Genomic DNA, 21,664 nt, shown 5'->3' on the forward strand with positions numbered 1-21,664 from the left:
GAAAATTAATACTCAAGCTATGTTTTACTTGTTTAATTCCGAACAGGAAAAAATGCTGCACATGCTCCCCCACCTGACAGTATATGTACAATATCGGAATAATTATTTTTGTTTTGAGATTATATGCAAATCTACCCAGTATTTGATATACTCATGTCATCACTTGAAGCAGGCACCGTAAGTAGGTCCCATTCAAGTATTTTTATGTTTTGAATATAAAAAATGGATATTGATAACAATCGTTAATATTTAAAGGTTTTTTTTGTTGACAAATCGTTATTTGTTACTACTCGTTACAGGCTAACCTACAATTTGTCTTCCCATCTCATGTCTATCCATCGGCCCTATCTTAGCTTCTACTGTAATAATGTTTATGTATTAACACTGTTGTTGAAATTGTATATTAAATGCACCTCACTACACTACATTACACATTACACAACTACATCAAATGGTTTGACTATTTTTAGTTTGTGTCCTTTCTGGTGTTATCCAACAGTTTGACATTGAAATGACAATGGATTCTGTCCTCATATTTCCTTGCAATTTTCTTGATTTCTTGAGTGATAGTCGGTATCTAACGTCTCGATATACGTAATCAGTTCTATAGCATCCTGCTGCGCCTACAACCAATTTCAATGAGAGAGATCTATAGGCTATTATTTTGATTTGGTGATTTTCTAGGTTTTGGGATCACGATTATTTCAACCATCTTCCAAAAGTCCGGTCGTTTTAATAGAAATAATCAAGTTAGCGAGTTTTATAATTATCTTTCTTGGTAGTTTTTGCAGTAACTGTCCTGTTATTAAGTCATAACTGTGATAAATTTGGTTATTTTCGGCGTAACTAATTGAATCGTCGAATTTTCACATTCTATGTCCGGCAAATTATATTCAGTATCAGTTTCGTTTGATTTGAAAGTTTTTTTTGGATGGTAGCAAATATTATTATTTTCAGTCGTTTTATTTTGTTAGCATTTTTTTGTAGCTCTAGTTTTTCAGTTACCATTTCCTCGATTTCTTTCGGGTAATTAATTACTTTAATTGTACTCTTCATTTCTGAAGTATGATTCCAAGCAGCTTGTTGGATATCTACAACGAATTTTTCTGCTTCAAAATGTAATTGTTCGGTTGGCTTAAGGGGTACACTCAGTTGAATTCTATTGTTTAATTCTTTAGCAAATCCTTCCCAGTCTGTTCTCTTGTTTGTTGAATTTTGTTCTCGTATTGTATGTTCAGTTGGTGTCAGAATCACTAGTGTATGATCTGAATTTAGTCTACACTTTTCTTCGACTTCCATATAGTTGGATATTATGTTATCTTTCCTTTGATTGTATCTTGGAGGGCAATAAGTGCAGCATGTAACCCTGCTGTATCTGCTGGATTTAACGGTTACTGTTGTTACCTGATCCCGGATTCTTGCCAAATGTTATTATTACATCTTGCGGTGTTAGCGGGATTCCTTTGTCACGTAGGTTTTAGATTTTGAGGCCAGAGATTATTGTTTTCTAATTTTTCAATACTTTCGGAGAAATATTCAATAATTTTTCCCTATTTGTCTAACTTTGTTATGGTTTCAACAGTAATTCGTTGGTGGTTGCCCCTTCTTCCTTTGCTTCTTTTTGGTTGTTTTGGTTTAAGCTTTGGGCATAGGTTATTTCATCATGGACTTATTGACTGATCCCATATTAACCGGTAAAAACCTATTTGTACATTTAGTATGGCTCTACAGACATTTTCATAGATCTCCGTTGTGGATGCCGGTACTTTTTCAAGACTTGGACATTAAAATTCCTGAATTCCATAACTTGTGACTCCTTTTATTTGATTTCTACTAAAATGAACAGCGGTAAACGACTCGGTTTATTTCGCCAGAATTTACAATCAATTTATATCAAAACATGACGATATGAATAATCCTCAAGGAATCGGGCAGATTCGGTTCGGCTGTTTCGAAAAATAAACACGGAACGCCGGTGACGCAAAACAAATTAAGTCCAAGGAAAACGACGACGGCAGCTTGTCAAACGAAAAACAGAGAGATGGCTTCATCGCAGTCCCCCCATTACGCGCCCAACAAAACCTACCCTTCTTTATATTTTCTTCGGTGGCGGCCGAACGCCCCTCGCTCCAGCACTAATTGCACATTCTTGGCATAGTTTCGAGCTGCACCCGCCCCCTCGCCCTACCCCCCCGAACGGCCGGGGTGGTAGCGGCGGCTGAGAGAACGGTAGCGACGAGGGCCGGGGATTCAGAGGGGCGGAGGGGGGCGGCGGCGGACCGGAGCCGAGGCGAAAGGGTGTGGGCGACGGGGAGGTTCCGGGTAACGTGACATCCCACGATCCGGAGGATCTGGCAGAGATCGTTTGCGGAATGGTTGGGATTGACCAGGTTTGAATGGGCGAATTTCGGATGGAAATGTCCAAAATAAACACTTATTTTGATTAATTATTAACTACTAGGCCGTTGTAACAATGAAATGTCGAGTTTTACGTTTTAATGTTTAATTAAATGGGCCGCAATTTATACGTGCGTAATGTTGTTTTGTTGTTAGGTTCCATCAATATTCAAAAAGTTCCAGACTAAAATAATATTTGTATATATTATTGTTGGATTTCTTCCTCTATATATTTTATCCTAGATATCTATAATTTGTTTTATTCTGGAAAACTTTATTTGCATTGTAAAGAAGCTGGATAAGTTTAAAGAAATTCTTTAACATCTAAGTGAATGTGCTGTCCTCTCATTAATTGTATCCATGAGTAAGGAATTGGAATGGTCTAAGTTTTGAAACCACTATTTCTGAAGATTATGAAGCAATATATATGATAACATTCAATATTACATTATTTTGGTAAGGCTACGCTAACACTTTTTTATAGAACTTTTTGCAAATTTGTAATTTCTTCAAAAAAATAATTTTCAACTACTCTTTATTCTTTTTTTACGGTTTTTACTTACAGCTAGCTATACTTTATTTTTGATAGATATAATTTACATAAAAACTAAAGAATGAGAAACAGATCGTTCATAAATATCATAATAAATTAATTACTTATTTATTATAATTTCATATTTTTGGGTTCTCAGCATTAAATTTATCAACTGATCAGGAACCAACTTAGATGCCGCCACAGAAGAAATCCCAACCGGATTACCGATGTGACTGGTCATTCCTTGTCACATTTACAAACCAAAAAAATAAAGTACATTTATTCCCTGGCAGTGTTCGAACCCGCGACTGTGGTAGTGCTATATTGGAATATTATCCGCTATGTACCAAAAATATTTTTAGCAGGTAGGATTACTAACTTTTTTGAGATAAAAAGCGTATTAAATTTTTAAAATAAAAATTCAATATATGGAATATATAAAGTATTTTTTTTGTGAGTTGTCAATTTCAAAGCATAATCAAGACTGAAACTTGACTTCTTAGTAGCAATGATTCAACAAGTAGACAGTACTTTCCAATATTGTCTGTAAGTTGGTGATCCGTCAGGTGGTATGCTTAATGGGTATACCAGAAAACACTTGGGAACCAAATTTTGGCATGTACCAGGAATATGTTAAAATATGTTAAAGAATGCAATATATGAAACTTTCCAAACATTTATAATACTAAAAAAATGTATATTATACTCCAATCACCATAGTTTTTCATTATTAAATACTTACTCATAATTAATTATTAATTATGTTCTATATATTTTAATATAAAATACTAGGATTAATTTAGAAGGGGATCATTATTTCCGAAATTACAATGAAGTTAAATTAACTTAACCTAAAATAATACAAGTAGTTGGAGGTTTATCTCTTTACTCTTCTTCCTGTGCGTTGTCCAATAGTTGTATTGCTCCACGTTTCAGTAATTCAGTAGTTTCTTTCATATTTTACGGCGAAATTTTGGAAAACTTCGTGAACTCAGTTGATTCATCGTTGGTTGGATCGTTGGCTATTAGCATTGGCAATTAACGGAAGAAATTTTTATTGACAGCGTTGGATTACCAGTCAGTTTGATGACTTAGTGCAACCTCATATTGGCCCCCAAAAGTCCACGTAGGTCTTATTATGGACTCATCAATCACTATCTACGATTTTAGGCCAAGTTGATGCAGTTCTATAACTTTGACTCTGATCTCAGCTCTTTGTTTAATATTATATTTTCAATTGCCATTAAGCTGAATGCAAGTATTTCGCTAATTCTACATGAGAAGCTTTTGACGCAAAGTAAATTTGATATAGACATATTTCGAGCTAGTAAGTAGCATCTGAAGTCCATTTGTTGATCTCGTTGACTGTCACTTATATTTTCTATAGCTTTAAAATCCTAGAAGAATTATATGTAATTGTTATATAGCCTTTTTGACGGTTTACTTATTTGTTTGCGTGTATGTTTAGTTAAAGATGCCAGTAAATTACTGTACAGGCATACAGTTCTGGTAATAATACTCTTTGTTGAACAAAAAAAATACTACAAAACAAATATAATTAGGAGGTTTATACAATATTAATAATACATAATGCATAACTTATAGATCACATTATAATATGCAAGATGAATAACTTTTTTTAAGGTGCCCTACTAATTTTATTCTGATATAGTACTATTTATATTCTAATATCAGTTATAATAACTCCACTGGGCATTCTAAAAATTATTTCGTTATTATATCTTAATGAATATTTGATTAAAAAATATTACAAAAGCTAGGAATATGGTTTTATCAGATCTAATAGTTAATAAGAGACAATATAAATTTTCAAATAAATAATTTTTTTACAACTATATTTACTCAGAGACCAATGTTGTGAATTAAACTTTCTCAATTATTTTTCATATCATTTAATTCATTTCACACGACAAGACTAAAACATTATTTAAAGCACAATTTTGTACGATATTACACTGCGTTCCCCTATCCTATTGCCGATACATGTATGTAAAACAGATTAAATAATATTTTGCCATTTACACATGCAAAAATGCGATCCCGTTAACTATAATTGCAGTCATTCACTAAACACTCCTTATTTAATACATATTAATTAATGTCGGCAATTTTTTTTATTTATTTACCAACTCGCTATACGCCGCAATGAATGATGATTTTCTTTCGAGTGGTATTTAGCAGATAGTCGACGGTTTTATTTTAACATAAATTAGAATTTCCCGTATGAAATTCCGATTATGAATAGCTCACGGGGTTGGATGTTATTAGGCAATTTTTCTAAAATACATAATTATGTTTTGTTTTAAAGCAAAATGTACCCATTATTAGGTTTTGATGTGAATTAGGTTTAATGTAAGATTTAATTATTCTTGAATAAAACACTTAATCTACAAATTGTATTAGCGAATATTTCCTAGATTCACTTGATCAGGAAATGATCATTTGAAATTCAAAAGATGCGGAGTATGCATTTAATGTCAAGCATATTTTTCCGTTTTTATACTTGGATGAAAACATGGAGTAGAAAAATTGTTTTACACATGAAAAGCTACAGGTTAACGGTTAACTGACATCAAAAAGACACACAGGCGTCGAAACTCGATGACCTCAACTGAAATCAAAATCGTTGAAGTGAAAGAAACGGTAAGGGAAATAAAATTTGGTAAAAAAGACGGGATTTGTGAAAACAAAATTCTAGTACTTTTATATCAGAACAATGTCATTATCTCATAAACGCCATATTCATCCGATATGGCTTCAGCCGACTTTTACCTTCTCTCAAAATTCTAATTATCACTTCGTGGCGTCCATTTTCAGTCCAATGAACGACATAAAAACGACGGAAATTCCCGATGATATTTGTGTTGAAGTTGTTGCATGTTGTATGCTTAAATATAAAAGATGTATTATTTCTAGAGTATTGGTAATATTGGTACAGATTGGTAATATATTTGTATTGGCCTGCAAGGTGGGTCTGATGTTTTTGACAATTATTATATTTAGAGTTGCATTTAGGGTTGAAGAAGTTAAGTTAGAATAAAGAAATAAGCCCCGTGTGCACATACAAAAAAATAAGCCATCTGGCATAGTATATAGAATTAAATTATTTAGTGAATAAAGTCCATAAAAAGCCAAAAACAAATGTTTAATATTTAGTGAACCAAAAGAACGGATTAAAAGCCCTAATACAAGTTAATTTAGGAAAACCCGACGTTTAAAAAAAGGTTTTGACAATTGGATTACTTCTTGGCATAAGTGTACAATTAAAGAAAGTTCTACTTTAAGAGCGAAATAATAAATTAGGGCAAATAATAAACAGTGTATTTTATTGACAATTTTTTTTCATAGTGTAAATCTGTAGAATTACAAGTAGGATAAGTAATAACAAACTTAAAATTATTGCTTGTCGTTTCCAAAAACTGCTATTTTTATATGTGGTCATAAATAAAGATTTTAAGGTAAAATTGAATGCTCAAAAGTAATGTTATAGCCTATTGTGCCGCGAAAGCCTTATTCTTTAATAACTTTCCCATATCTTTGATTCAATCAATTACATATGCCTGTTAATTTTGAGTTGAGTTAAAAATGAGTTTGGAGTTTATGAAAGTACACTGACTGATGATTACAGACCATGGTCTGTAAATTGGAACCTAGATCTGTGTAATCATAGTCACATTGATATTTTCTTAGGTATATTAATAAAATATATAATAAATAAATAAAATATAACAATGAATAAATGATATATAATAAAAATAAATAACATCCGTGGTTAAAAAACATCCCCAACTTTATCATTGGCCGCAACACGTTTAAAAGGCTTTGTATATTTAGGACCTTCGATTAGTTAGACGACTCAGCACTTTATTCAATTCAAATCAACACGATTTAATTTTGTATCGCTTTTGACGAATTGGTTGGCATTTCGTCGTGGTTTGTTAAAATATTGCGTTATATTGAGAACGTAACGGGAACATATATAAATGCGCTTAGAAACGTGGAAAAATGGTAAAAATAAATAAATGTAGTAGTAGTTGTCCTAAATCTTGAAGGTGTTGGCCCTACAGCGTCAATATTTGCAAACACTTTTATTTAAATATAAATTTGTCACACTCAATAAAGGCATTTTCCAAAAAAAAATTACTCACACGCTCCTAATGGTTAAACTGTTCAAAATGAAAATACTGGTTTTGACGATTTAAAAGTGGCAATTCTGGCTCCAAAGACAAAGATCGTTCTGGAGAGCAAAAAAATTGAATACGAAAATTTGAAGAAATTATTCGATGACGATCCATGTAAAATGAAAGAAGAATATTCAGAATTGTTGGGAATAACATAAAAAATCATTTCCAGTCGCTAGAAGAATATCGAAATGATCCAAAAGCTTGGATATTTTGAGCCGTATGTAATCCATTGTGTTCTCCAGATCTTACTCCTTCTGATTACTACTTGTTTCGACATATGAGTCGTGACCTGTCTCATAAGCGCTTCACTTCATGTGAAGACATCAAAAAATGGGTCGGCCCGTGGATAGCATCAAAAGATACATGTGCTTTCCTTATTGAATTCGTAAATTGCTTGAAAAATAGTAAAAAGTAGCAGAAAACGATGAATAATACTTTGAATAAAATACATTGTACCGATTTTTCTCAATAAAGCTTCAAATTAAAAGAAAACGTCCTCATACTGTTGCGATAGCCGCGGGTTCGAATCCTGCTGGGGCATGGTCGTAAATTTATGTTCGTGATTGTTTAAAATTTGTGAATGTTCTAGGCAAGAGTGTAAAATCCGACAAGGAAAATGATTCCAGTCACACCAGTAACCAGGCTAGGTAAGACCGGATGTCTTCTGGGATGACTTCTAAAGTTGGTCACTCATCAGTCGGTAGGCTTAATGCCGAGGACTATGGTTTGGAGCCCACGTTAAACTTTAGGCCCAGTCCAGATAAGAGTCAATAAAAAATAATAACTGTATTTTTTTAATTAATATTGTATAAATGTAAGATTTTTCTCCATATATGACCATTACCGTAAATGTATAATGTATATGGTGATGGTTAATATGGGATCGTTCCTGTCCTGCAAAAACTCCCAAATAAACTGGACTCGGTGCGTCGAACGTCTGGAATGTCACCGGCCAGTCCGAAAAGACCAATATAGCGAAAGTCAGATGTAAAAATGACGTGGGGGGATGAGAGCCGTCCGAGGGTCGCTTTTCATCCCTCGTCTTTCCGGGTCCCGGAATTGTTCGCCGGCAAGGCGCAGGTTGTGACGATATTGACCGTGTGTCCGGCAAGTGTCCGCTGTCCACTCCTCCGAATTTCTCGGCACGGGTCGGGCCCGGATCGCCCGCACCAATAACACGTTTTCCTGTTTGGTGTTTTTTATTTCGTATAATGCATTTTAAGTATTTTCCATGTTTACAAGTTAGCTTTTTTTTTCGTAAATTTGAAACTGTAACAAATCGGGGCAATGTATTTTATTTAAAGTATTATCCATCGATAGCCACCACTTTTTCCAATCTATGAGGTAATTTATGAATTTCATCTCGGAAAAATGTATTTTTGTGGTTACCTATGAAACAACTCATTGTTTGGCATAAGAAGTGAAGTGCTGCTCAGATGAACCATACATCGGAACAAGTAGTAATCAGGAAGAGCAAGGTCTGGAAAGTACGACAGGTGGGCTAGCACTTTATTACCTTTATTACTCTTTATTACCAAGTATATTGATGAAGAATAACATTGTTGTGTCAACATTTCTTGGCTGTCTAGAATGCTTTTTGTCTTCGGTGTTGTTTGCTGTCGGTTCAAAATCACAACTTTTAAAACGTCGAAACCGGTATTTACACGTTGAAATCGCATTCAGCATTCGATAACCTTTATTTCTTCAAAATGAAATAAAAAATAATACTGTTCGGAAATGTCATTTACTCAATACAAGTTCAGACCTTTTCAATATAACATATGCTGAAAAGTGAAGCCTGTTAGTGAAGCTTCGACATGAAGTTGGTTATAAATACAATTAATACACTGCCATCTGTTGTAAAATATTTTTAATTAATTAATTTATAGGCTTGATGTATTTTTAATTATCGTGTAAAATTAATAAAATTCTTAATTTAAAGCCATGGTGTCATTTTTGGTTGAAAACTGAATCATATACTTTAATTTCATTGAGACAGTTTTGCAGATATCACTCAGTAGAAGAACACATAGGTGAGAGTCAATAGGAGTTATATTTAGACTGTGAATGGTGAATAAATCAAAACTGTTCAACCAAGCTGATGGTTTAAGAAGTGCGTAATCATCATCGGCTGTCTATCGTGCTTGTCATGCCTCTCATGCTCAAGTAACGAGGAAACGATGTATAGAACATTTTATTGCAGCCATCTTTATGGAAATGGTTAACAGATTTATGGCCAATATATCCATCCAATCCAGCCATATCAATATTACTGTGGATATACTTATATCCATAAGAATCTTATCAGCTTTTTGAATCAAAGTCAGAGTAGAGAACCTATTGTCTTATATGTTAAGAAACAGTAGGTTGTTATTACAGTCCCCCATTTTCAAACACAAATAACTTTCTAACTATTTTACATATAATTTATATAAGAACTTGAAGTGAAATCAACTATTGCTAACTCGGTGAGTTCTAGTGGTGTTTACGAATTGGGGAAAGAAACAGAAGTAACCCTAATACAAAAGATGAAGCAGAAAATTGTAAAGTGGATAAGATATGTGTTGGGAAGTGAGGAAAATTGTGGGATGAATAATGGCAGTAAAAATAAAAACAAATGATCAAAACATAGATGTTAGACTAGGTCAAACATTATTTGTTGAAAATAGGAATGACAGAGGATGAAATACCAAGAAAAGGTAACAGAAGAGCGTGGAAATTAAAATAGGAATTTAGAAAGCATCTAAAAATGAAAGATTAATTCAATTTTTATTACATTAGCGTTCACAAAATAGCAAATAAAGAATAAAAAAGGGTAAATAAATTTATTAAATTGTAAACGTGGAAGAATGTGCTTATGTATAACCATTACTAATTCTTAACTGTGATAATTTTGTTATTTGGATTTACGAATTCTTTCGATATACATTATAATATTCTGTGTTAAATTAGGTGCGATAATTCTTTAAAAAAGTTAATTATATAACGAAAGATCGTCCTTGAAATGCGTATTTGATGATTTACCCTTCAGGAATCGGAGCATTGCTCAACCTTTATGTTTTATCGATATTTAAAACTACCGCTGGCTATCAGATCATTAACTTTAAGATGTTTTCTCGTTATTTCTTCTTATAACAACTGTAGCGGAAAGTCACTACCCATCTTTCTAAGAGATGTCGTTCGGCTTAACTATGCAATGTTATGATTTGACACATGCCATTTTATTCTAGCTTCAAAGCTATACATGTTATATTTTGCGACAATAACACCGTCATAGGTTTGTACCTCTTTGAAAATGACAAGTTTCGTGCCTGAACATGTGCATTTGTCGTACGCAGTACTTCTCTTCCTTAATCAAAAGAAAAAAGCTCTTGAAAGTCATCATTTCCTGGCAGAAAGAGATGGTGACTATGCTTTAGCTTTAAAAACATGTGAGGCATGTGAAAAGTGGTGATTTCGATGTGCAAGACAAACAACGTTGTGGTAGAGCGAAAAAGTTTGAAGATGCGAAACTACAACAGGTATTGGATGAAGACCCAACCTAGACCCAAAAAAAAACTGGCAGAAGCCTTAAATATAGCCCAAGAAACGATTACCAGCCGACTACGAGCAAGGGGAAAAATCTAAACGATGATATAATATCGCATTCGCCGTATTCTCCGCACCTTGCGCCGCCAGACTTTTTGCAGGACGCGCAAAGGCAGAGCAGCACTTCGCTAATTTCAAAGAAGTTAAAATATAGTTCGATTAACGGTTTTGCTCAAACAGTTTTTTTTTGGGATGGTATTCATCAAATAGCCAGAAAATATTTTCATATTCTTGAAAATGATGTAGTCGCATAGTGATTATTTTCAACTATTACAAAAAATATAAAAATTACCAGTTTTACAATTTTAATATATTTTCAATTTACTTTTTAGGCTTCATAAGGTTTAAGTTCCTCTAAAAAAACTACAAATGCGGAATTGAACTAAAAATATAAATAAATATATAATAATTAATAAATATTCAATATCGTTTCATTATCAACTGCGCTCCGTGAGTATCTTGACAGTTGTTGATCTGAAAATGATGATAAGCAATGTCGTCCAGTGCTCGTTGTTTTGGCGAACATGGGATTAGATCGCTGGTAAAAGTAATCGGTAATAAAGTATCGCCCATCCCTAATACATAAGATATATATCTACTATATTTAGAATTTCCAAAAAGAAATCAGTCACTTTAAACTCTATCACGATGTTTGTTCCATATAAATGCCGATAATATAGGGAAATTAATTTTTTGTAATAGTTTAACTAAAATGTGATTCAATAATAAAACCAGCAATTAATTAATAACTAAAACGACCGAGTTCATATCGGTAAATTATTGAATTAACATCGAAACTCGAATAATAAATTTATTTTGACACGTTGGTGCGGATCATCTATTACTTAGGTTGTTCGACAAAGAGGGTGACTTGTCATTTGCTACAACCGAACACTTCCGCCGTTCTGCTCCAGTTCATTTCAAACTATTTCGCTTAAAAAGCCTTATTTCATCTTCTTTTCTTTTTTCGAGCATCGCTCTTTCATGCATCGTTACGCTGTATCCAAAAATAAAACGGCAAAGAATAGAACGGAGTACCAAAATAAGAAAAAACCCGGAAAAGACGTTTCGTTTTCAAACGCGGACAATTTCAATTATGACCATTAATGGTGTTTAATCAACTATGAGTCGGTCGGGGCGCGTCGTTTAATAACTTACCGTACATTTTTCCTTCATCAGACAATATGATTTTCCGTCGACCGCATGGTGGATAAATGGCCAGGGCTTCTTGGAAGCTCTGCTCGATGTCCGGACTCCAGACACCTTCCGCGTCGGCCGCCGCCATGTCTTTTTCGTCCTGGAAAAGTCATTACTTCGTTAATATCCAGTTTGAGTACCACTAGATATTAATAGAGAACTTACATCGCTGATATCGCCTACGTCCAGATTCTTGGTGTCGGGTCCGCCGTTCGAATCGGCCGGCGGACCTGTTACTGGCGTCCACGGGGAGGTAATGGTGCCGCTTGGACTCACCACGCTGCCTGAAACAAAAATTATTAATATAATCTCAAGTATCAACAATTGAAGATTAAATTCAGTGATAATATAAACTAGTGATAGCCCAGTAGCCGATATACAACCGTAAATTATTAAGTTAATTATGTTCCTTTTGTAAAATTATTGCATATATATTTTTTAAATTTATTCTATTGATTTATTCTGTCTGTTGTGAGTACAAATAATATTACAAAACCTAGATAGATATTATTATCGCTGACTAGATATACCCAATCGGTATTAGCCTGTGTTGTTTACCTTAATAGTCAGCAATACCCAAATAAAAAATAATGAAATAGTTAAAAAACACAAATAACCTTTGTGGCGACCGCCACCAGGAATTCATCAACAACAACTACAAAGGTTGGCAACGCCGGTTGATTGGTACCATGCAGTTCCAGGCTATAAAAGACCATCACGACGACGTCTCGTTCTCTTTTCTTTTCTCCATCCCCTTGTAATAGTACCACTTCCACAGCGCTACCGTACTTCTTCTACCTAACCTAATATCCTTTCAATTCTCCCGTCGACCACATGTATCATTTAACATTGAAATAATCAGTATTTCTTCAACCAGTGTTTTCAGTTCTCGTGCAAATTTCTTCCAAAAATAGTAGTGAGTTTTTGCGGTATAGATTCGTAGAATATCTGAATAGTCTCCAAACTGAATTTTATCTCAATCTTGTGCCAAAAATCGGCCAATTGCACCAATGATGTTGAAGATGGAAATCTACCACTCTCTCGCTACTCTGAAATTCTTTATAACTATTTATTATGTTGAGATCTGGCGATTGTGCCCACCAGGGAAGATGTTTGATGATCCTTAAACCAAAACTGAACTCTTTCGGGTGTGTATAGGCGCATTATCATCTTGGGATATAGCAGTGTAACTAAAAACTTTATCTTTGAGGATATTGAGGTATTTATAGGCAGTAATCCGACTAATAATGTGAATGAGAGGATTAGCTGAATACTACGATACTACCGTTAGCTTCCAAAGGGTTTCGCAATCACAGCCCTTACACGAAGGTCAGCTTTGTGGAACTTTCGACGTACTGTTTTGTTGTTGTTGTCGAAACAGTATTACTCAAGTGAGTGTTTAATTCTGCTGTCAGGTTTGTTATGTTCACAATCCTTTTTAATGTTCGTTGGTCTCCTAATTAGTTTCAAATTCTTACAATTTTGGGTTTCGTCCACTAATTCTCTTCGCCGATGATTTACCATATTTTGTGCATGCTGTCATTTCCGTGGATACGGTCGTTCTTGAAATGTGTCACTGATCTATCCACACATAACAGCACATACTACACATATTAGCTTGGCCTACAAGACCAACCTAAAATAACCGGCATGTAAACTGAGAACTAAATACACGCATTATTATATTTTTGCAAATATAAGTATTTATAAAGATGATGAACTAGCATAGTAGAACTTTGATGGCGTATTAGTGAAACAACTGTTTAAATAATCCAGATATTATTAAACGCAAAAATGGTGAAGGCGTTAGGGTAAATAATCGTAACTATGTTAAATCTCACACTCCCTACTGCGCGTAATATTATTAGAAAGAGTTTTGAAGTTCGAAGTAACATGGTGCCTCTACGCGTGATCCGACAAGGAACAACCACCTCAATCATGTCGGCAATCAGCGGTAAAATCAGTTGATGGTTGGTTTAATGAATAGATCCAGTTCAAATAAAATCTAGTTAGTAAAATGGACAATTTAGAACAAATATTTTGAAACTACTATGATCACTCTGTATAGCACGAGGCATCCAAATTACTAACAAAATATTCAAAGTTTAATGCTCATTCGAGGTGCAAACTTTACAATATTATACCTTGCAATTACAAAATATACTTGCAACTTAAATTTAGTAATGATATCGATAACATCTAAAAGCCGAGCTAAACTGAAAACTTGGTAACTGTGGTAACTGGAAACTATCTAACTTACTTATACCATGGAGTATTAACACAGATTCGGACGATAAGGAGCGGGTCCAAATCTATACCAACAAACAAACACGGCCTAGGTCAACTAATGAAAGCAATTTTACGAAGTCTTTAAGGATAGGAACCATGTTAAACAATTCAACATTTGCTTTTCCAGGATAATGTTTTTACAGGTACTGAAATATTACCATTTTAAGTCCTCATGTGAGTTTCTTTTAGAAATAGAAGTTATTAGGTCAAAACAAATAAGATATACGCAGCAACAAATACGCAGATTATAGAGATTTAGTTATCTTTATTGGGAACATTTACTATATGCTTACTTTTAAAGTAAAGTCACCCGTTTTAATAAAAGTAAATACAAATATCAGCTGAAGGAAACATATGTATTGATGATGGATCATCCACAGTAATTTGAAGAACAAAAGACTAATAGTTAGGATAGAAGCAGTATCCTTGATCTATCATCACCTTTCGATTTAGTGACGTGCAGTAGTAATAACTACAACGTATTGGTTGAAGACACAGCATAGAGGTTGATACAATTAGGCGAAAAGTATTTAAAAAGAAATATGGCGTCCAAATAACGCTATAACCTGCACGATCTGATGCTCGCTAATACAGATGTTAAGTCTTCCAACATTCTTTACAATATAGTTTGCATTGCAGAACAATATGACTTGTTAGTGTAGATCTCATCCATATCCAATATGTTGTTCTAAACTAACAGAGCAATTGAAAAGTCTCCGGCCTACCATAGTAAACACATTTTTTTTCCAAAACTAGTTTTTTTTATTCAACATAATTTCCTTCAAGGGTGATACGCTGATTATAGTGACCCTCCAACTTTTCGATACCATTTTTGTAGTGCGATTTGTCTTTTGCTTTAAAATAGGCCGCAGTTTCGTTGATCACCTCTTCATTCGACGAAAATTTCTTCCCTGCGAGCATTCTTTTGAGATCTGATAATAGGAAATAATCGCAGGGGGCTAGATCTGGAGAATACTGGTTGAGGTGGTTGAGGAAGCACTTCGAAGCCCAATTCATGGATTTTTGATACGGTACATTGTCTTGGTGAAGCAGCACTTTCTCTTTCTTCAAATGCGGCCGTTTTTCGGCGATTTCGTCTTTCAAACTGTAATGTCCTTCAAAAACAAATAACACTATGTAATAGTCGCTGTTGATGGTCCTTCCTTTTTCAAGGTAGTCATTGAAAATTATTCCATGCGCATCCATCAAAATACAGACGCCATAACCTTGCCAGTTGACTGTTTTCCCACGCTTTGTCGATTCGATTTCGGGTGAAATAATAGAGCCATGTTTCATTCATTGTCACATATCGATGCAAAAACTCGGGTTTATTACGCTTGATCATCTTCAAATACTGCTCCAAATCATCAACTCGTCGTTGTTTTTGGTCAAAAGTGAGTTCGCACGGCACCCAGTTTGCACATAGCTTTCTCATACCCAAATATTCGTGAATGATATGATGTACACATTCAGTTGATATCTTTAGAGTGTCCGCTATTTCATTCAGTTTCAATTTATGGTCATTCAAAATCATTTTGGGGATTTTTTTAATGTTTTCTTCGGTAACAACCTTTTTTTGGCATCCACTGCGTTCACCGTCTTCGGTGTTTATTTCACTATGTCTAAACTTAGCATACCATTCCTTGATGGTTGATTTTCCTGGGGCAGTGTCCGGAAACTCGGCATCAAGCCAAGTTTTTGCTTTAACTGTATTTTTTCCATTCAAAAAGCAATATTTTATCAACACGCGAAATTCCTTTTTATGCATTTTTTCACAATAACAAAAGTTGCTCCACTCATAATGCTATAATTCACAAACTAATGATCTGACAGCTGTCAAATTTATACACGCATCTTTTGAGTGTTAAAGCTAACTAATAACATATGGATTTAATTATAGTAGCGCCATCTATGTGTCAGACCGGTGACTTTTCAATTGACCTATTACTTGGGATCACTGATACAGTTGGAGGAAATGACACTCACTGCTGAAGTAATAAGCCAAATTGGTAAAGCTGCAGGAGCTTTTACTTCTCTACGAAATGTTACAATCAAGACTATAATCTGGCTCTCTCGAACCCATATTTTAACATACTTCTGAATATATCCGAGACTGGGGTCAGCGTTACACTCTTACATCTATAACCTACTTGAAATCCGATACTCAAGGCAAATTTTTGATGTTTCTCTTCTAGGTCATATTATAAATTAAGTCATTCGATTCATATGTGACATCAGTACACAGTTGAGATAAAAACTCCAGTGATCGGACATGTCTGTCGAATGGATGGTTAATTACTCTTTCACAGGTTTCTCTGACGAAATAGACGTTTTGGATGAAAAACGCAGCAGGAAGTTCCAAAAAGAGGTAAATTAATATTATAGAATATTAGTTCAGACGCAGAACTAGGTTGAAAATATTGGGCGAAAAATTAATAATCATTAAAACAATAGTATTAATGTAATTTTAATTTCAATTCATTAAAACAAACACCACTTCACGTCCTATTCGGATAATCATTCGATTAATCAAAGCGATTTTAATTGCGTATCGAGTGTAACGGGGTTATTTTTCCGGCGCATAGGTCCGGTTTCCGGTAGCAGGTGCGAACGGACAGCATGGAAGGGAGGCTGTACTGACCAACCGCTCGATATCCATATGTTCGACCGCGAAACGTGTACTTTCGTAGGAATAATTTCAAAATAGTTGCGGCCGAATGCCTTGTCCAGCTTTTTTTCTTCTACCTCTCTCTCTCTCTCCCTCTCCCTCTCTTTCGCTCGCTCGCTGTGTGCCTGGCTGCCTGGTAATGGAAATTCACGTACGAAACGTTTGCCGACTCTATGAACGGAATGCTCTGCGCTGGATAATGCGGCTTTTCGGCGGGAGTTGCAGCGAGTATGTTTGTCGACCGGCGACGGAAAGACGAGGAAATGCCATGAAAAGACCACTTAGTTCGGATGGAAAAGTTGATTTGTGTAGTGGCAGTGACGCATCCGGAAGACTAGTTGCAGGAACGCTTATATTCGTGATAAATGAAGGAAATTTAATGTGTTATTTAGTTAACTATGTCGATGAGAAAACAAAACTCGCTACAGAACAATATCAAATATCAAATTAATAGAGCTGTGAAATAGATCACAGCGACATATATTTTAATGATGGTGAATAGTGAACTGAAAAAAATTGAATATGATTTATGTTAGTTATGTTTAATGAATAAGAATTTAATGACATGAATTAACATGAAAAATAAACTATATAATACTAGCAGATGGCCTCTAAGCACAGGATAAAAGTTTATTGTGGAATCTAGGTATAAATTATGAACAAAATCATTAATTTCAAAACAATAACAAAGATAAATTTAAAACTGAATGTACTGATTGCTTGTAATCTATCTAATGCCTGTTTGGCTAAGTGTAACATAACTAAAGTATAACTTCTTAAGTATTTACTTCTTTTGTTCCGAGAGTCGTTTTCAATTACATCTTTCATTAGATATGCATAGTACAATATTAATTTTCAAATTTATGCATTACTACTGCTCTGTTGTACTTACATTAATACACAAGCAAGGCGAGTAAGAGATTAATACGTCAGCTAAAGTATACAGAAGTTCGTGTGGTGTAACTCACATCAATTCTCTGATTTCCTGCCTGTTGTCCAATACCTGTATTGCTTCTACGTTGCTGCTGTTTGATAGCCAATATTTTAGCACGTAGCACGGGATGACTTTCACTATTTATATTTTCTATGTACTCTTATTAGTTCAACAATTTTTCTCTCTCTCTATATATATACACTTCCCAAGATTCCAAGAATTTATAATCTCTTTCTTTCAAAATAAAGTAAAATTTTATATATATATATATATGTTATACATGGTATGTAAGAAAATCACTTCTAATTAAAATTATCTTCTAATTAAACTGCAGTTTTTATTCAGCTACTACTTAAAAGAATTAATAAGATAATAAAAATTTTATTTTATTTTGAAAGAAAGAGATTATAAATTCTTGGAATCTTGGGAAGTGTTAATAAAGAAAATCTAATAAGGAAAAGCAATATCGGTTCCTTCAAGTATTTCAAAACGAGTTTGTTCATGTAAATATTAACAATAATTTATGGATTTGCAGCTGTTTTCTTTGATTATTGGCGTACCTGATCCTCTTTTCAACAGCTGAAATTATTTATATCAAAAATGGCCTTTTTCCTGCCTCTCTATGATACATTTAAGAATTTCATGCCTTTTCAACAGGAAAAGCTGGGTTTAAGTTTGCCATTGATATTTCCAGATTAAAAATAAGAAAACCAATGGTCGTTCATTTAAGCATATATAACTATATATACCACACAATTTTGTATTAGCCTGCGCTGCATTCTTTTAAATTCGGAAAAAGGCAAATACGTAACTAAGATCAAATCAAACAAATTTTGACAGAGTAAACAAATGATTTCATCGAATAAGCATGACTTACTTCATTATCCGAAATAATTTATTACCATATATTATATTAAAACGCCCAGAAGGATATAATCCATAATTAGAGCTACAGTATTAGTTAAAAACAATTAAAAACAACAAAAAATAATAATCACATATTACCAATATCAAATAATAAATATAAATCGAATAACAATCCCAACTATTCACATCACTACAATACTGATATCTTCTTCATCAGGCCGTATCATTTCCCCACTAAGAATCAGACTGATCTCAATCCAAAACCAAAGCACTTCGTGCATTAATTTGATAAGTTTGAGTGAATCATGTTTTTGTGGTTTTCAACTGACCATTTTCTATGACTAAGGACTGAGAAATGTTAAAATAAAATTTTCTTTGGAAGATACTATTTTTAATTCAATAATCTTATAGACAATACGCCAAATTCTGAATAATTTAATACTTAATTGTAATTTTTGCTAACCAATCTCCAATCAGCTCAAAATTCCATTGATGTACGACTTTCCAGTAATTAGATTTCAAATTAAGGTTATATGACATCAATGACGTATATTGATAATAATAAACCAAATTAATTTAAATGCGGTCTAATTAAAATATTTCATAAAAAGCGAGAAATAGTAACTATTGCAGTAATTATATAATTATATATTAATTCATATTTAAATCATACAAATACTATGAAAAATGGCATACATTTTTTTAAACCTATATTTTAGGATTGTTAGATATAATTTATCTAACCAGTATTTATCTGGACTAGACCTGGGGTTTACGTGGATTTTGAACTTTGGTCCTCAGTATTAAACTTATCGACTAATATATATTCCAGAAGGCATCCGGTCTTACCCAGCCTGGTTACTAACATCATTGATTTACTAAATCAGCCTCTCAAAGGTAATAATAACTAATGCATAAATATAAAAAGAGTTAACTGTTATAGTTCTAAAAATAGTATTTCGAACATAAATTTAATATTAAAAGACTTCAGAAACGGAATTTCCATAATATACTTTCAATAATACTAAGATTTTTACTAAACTTCATTCATAGTTTATATCATTAATTTCTGTTTATAATTGTAGATCTATAATTAGCAACTGACCTTAAACAAAATATATAGCCAAATGAAAAGAGTGAGTAAGAATGAGTGAATCTCATTTTATGTCAATTGATATTTGCCAGTTTTAACTCACAATTAGCACCAAACGTTTCAATGTTTTGTAAAATGAAAAAAGTAAACTTAGAATCTATTAAAATTATTTTAATTAATTGTCTAATATGGAATCAGAATTTATGAATTTGGAACATAAATTTGAATCTTAACATAAATAGAACTCAGTAAATCATTAAAATTGATAACACTCATCAAGCATGCCCTTAGTTTCCGAGACTTTTTTACAAAAAAAAGTATTAAAAATAGTAAGAAAAAATTCAAACACAAAATAAATGAAACAGCTTACTTAAAATCTCACTGTAACATATATTATGCCTATTAATAGATGACGGTAGAGGGCAGCAGCGAAGTTACTGTTAAAAGTTATTGCTCGGGAAAAAAAGCCCACTGACTTGCAGAACTGCTCTGTGATTAACAGCCAGTAGAACAATAATTCCATGAAATCTAATTTTTTACTATAGTTCAATACTCCAACAAGTTAAAAGTAGTAGTTTTTTTTATAAAAAGTATGTTGAAATTTGTTATTTTAATGCATTAGTTAGAAATTGCCACGCATTGGTCCAATGTGAGACATACTGAGTCAGTGATAACTTTGTGTTTTGTCTAGGTCAATTTATATTCCATATAAAAGAAGCTTGATTGAAAAAGACATGGAGCTGTCGCAAGCTTTTGCGCAGTTAGTATTGACGCCGAAAGTTACAAGAGCTTGGATGAGAATTTATGACACAGCTACCGTCTAGTCCGTAGAACTTTAATCAGTTTTTCATCCAAAATCCATAAGTTTTTCTAAAATAAATGAAATGAAGGAAATTAAGAAATTTCTTGAAGAAACTGATCCTTCATCCATATTTTTAGTTACTAAAATCTTATCTAATCGATGCACATCTCACTATAAAACAAGACGAGAAAATCACTGCATTACATCAAATATATTCAGGTGTTCCGCAAGGCAGTATACTGCGTTCGATACTAGATCTCCTATAGCCGATCTGCCGACTACAAAACTCACATATGACACTGTAGCAATGTCAAGGAAGGTCAAAGCATGTCGGGAAGATCAATAACACTGTCAAAGAATGACAAATACACCTTGATAAAATATAATTGTGGCTGAAGGCATGGCAACCAGAGAATTTCAATAATTGTCAAATTTCCAAGCCGAGGATGCTAAATATCTCGGTATGCATCTGGATCGACGTCTAACCTAGAAGAAGCAGGTACCTACTAAACAAGAACAACATATATCAATATATCATATTTGCTTATCGGGCGCAAATCCAATTATCATTAGATAACAAAGTATATGTTTTACGAATCAATACTTAGTATATTTGGTCATATGGAGTACAAATAAGGGGTACTGCTAGTAAATCTAATATAGTCATCACATAACGTCTCCAAAATTAAGTATTGCCTACCATTGTCGATGCTCCGTACTATGTCTCCAATGAAGTGATACTACCCGATATCTCTCTAGAATCAATAGCGAGTGTAATTCAAAATGTTTGTATTAAGTAATTCAAATAGGTGTGAGTACACCCCAATGTGCTCGCTAATCAGCTCAATGTGCGACGTGATAATGAAGTGCGTATATACTAAAACGTTTAACACCATCCGATCTGGTTATAGCACATTATGATACTCTAAAGTCTACATAGACTTTATTACCTTATTGTTAGATCCAAAACTAGATCTAGATCTAACAATAAGGTGAACTAGTTCGAAATAATAATTAATATTTATCATAATTAGGTTTAAAGTAAATTTTAAGTAAAACAAAAATACCTTAAAATTAATTCCCAAAAAT

At 33.6% G+C, this 21,664-nt stretch overlaps 1 protein-coding gene across 5 annotated transcripts in view; it reads right to left on the minus strand.

Annotated features, from left to right (window-relative positions):
* scalloped (TEA domain transcription factor 1 homolog scalloped) overlaps window positions 1-21,664 on the minus strand; it is a 249,560-nt gene that overhangs the window by 30,336 nt on the left and 197,560 nt on the right. For all 5 annotated transcript variants that reach the window (XM_076394556.1, XM_076394563.1, XM_076394571.1 and 2 more), the window contains 2 exons: window positions 12,088-12,206; window positions 11,884-12,022 (listed from right to left, as the gene is read on the minus strand). In XM_076394556.1, the coding sequence (XP_076250671.1) occupies window positions 11,884-12,010 (127 nt within the window). In that variant the 5' untranslated portion in view covers window positions 12,011-12,022; window positions 12,088-12,206. The remainder of the gene's footprint in view (window positions 1-11,883; window positions 12,023-12,087; window positions 12,207-21,664) is intronic.

This window comes from Rhynchophorus ferrugineus, unplaced genomic scaffold (genome assembly GCF_030347505.1).
Source record: "Rhynchophorus ferrugineus isolate W39M unplaced genomic scaffold, kcgeb_rfMv2 rfM1, whole genome shotgun sequence".
NCBI classification, from domain to species: domain Eukaryota; kingdom Metazoa; phylum Arthropoda; class Insecta; order Coleoptera; family Curculionidae; genus Rhynchophorus; species Rhynchophorus ferrugineus.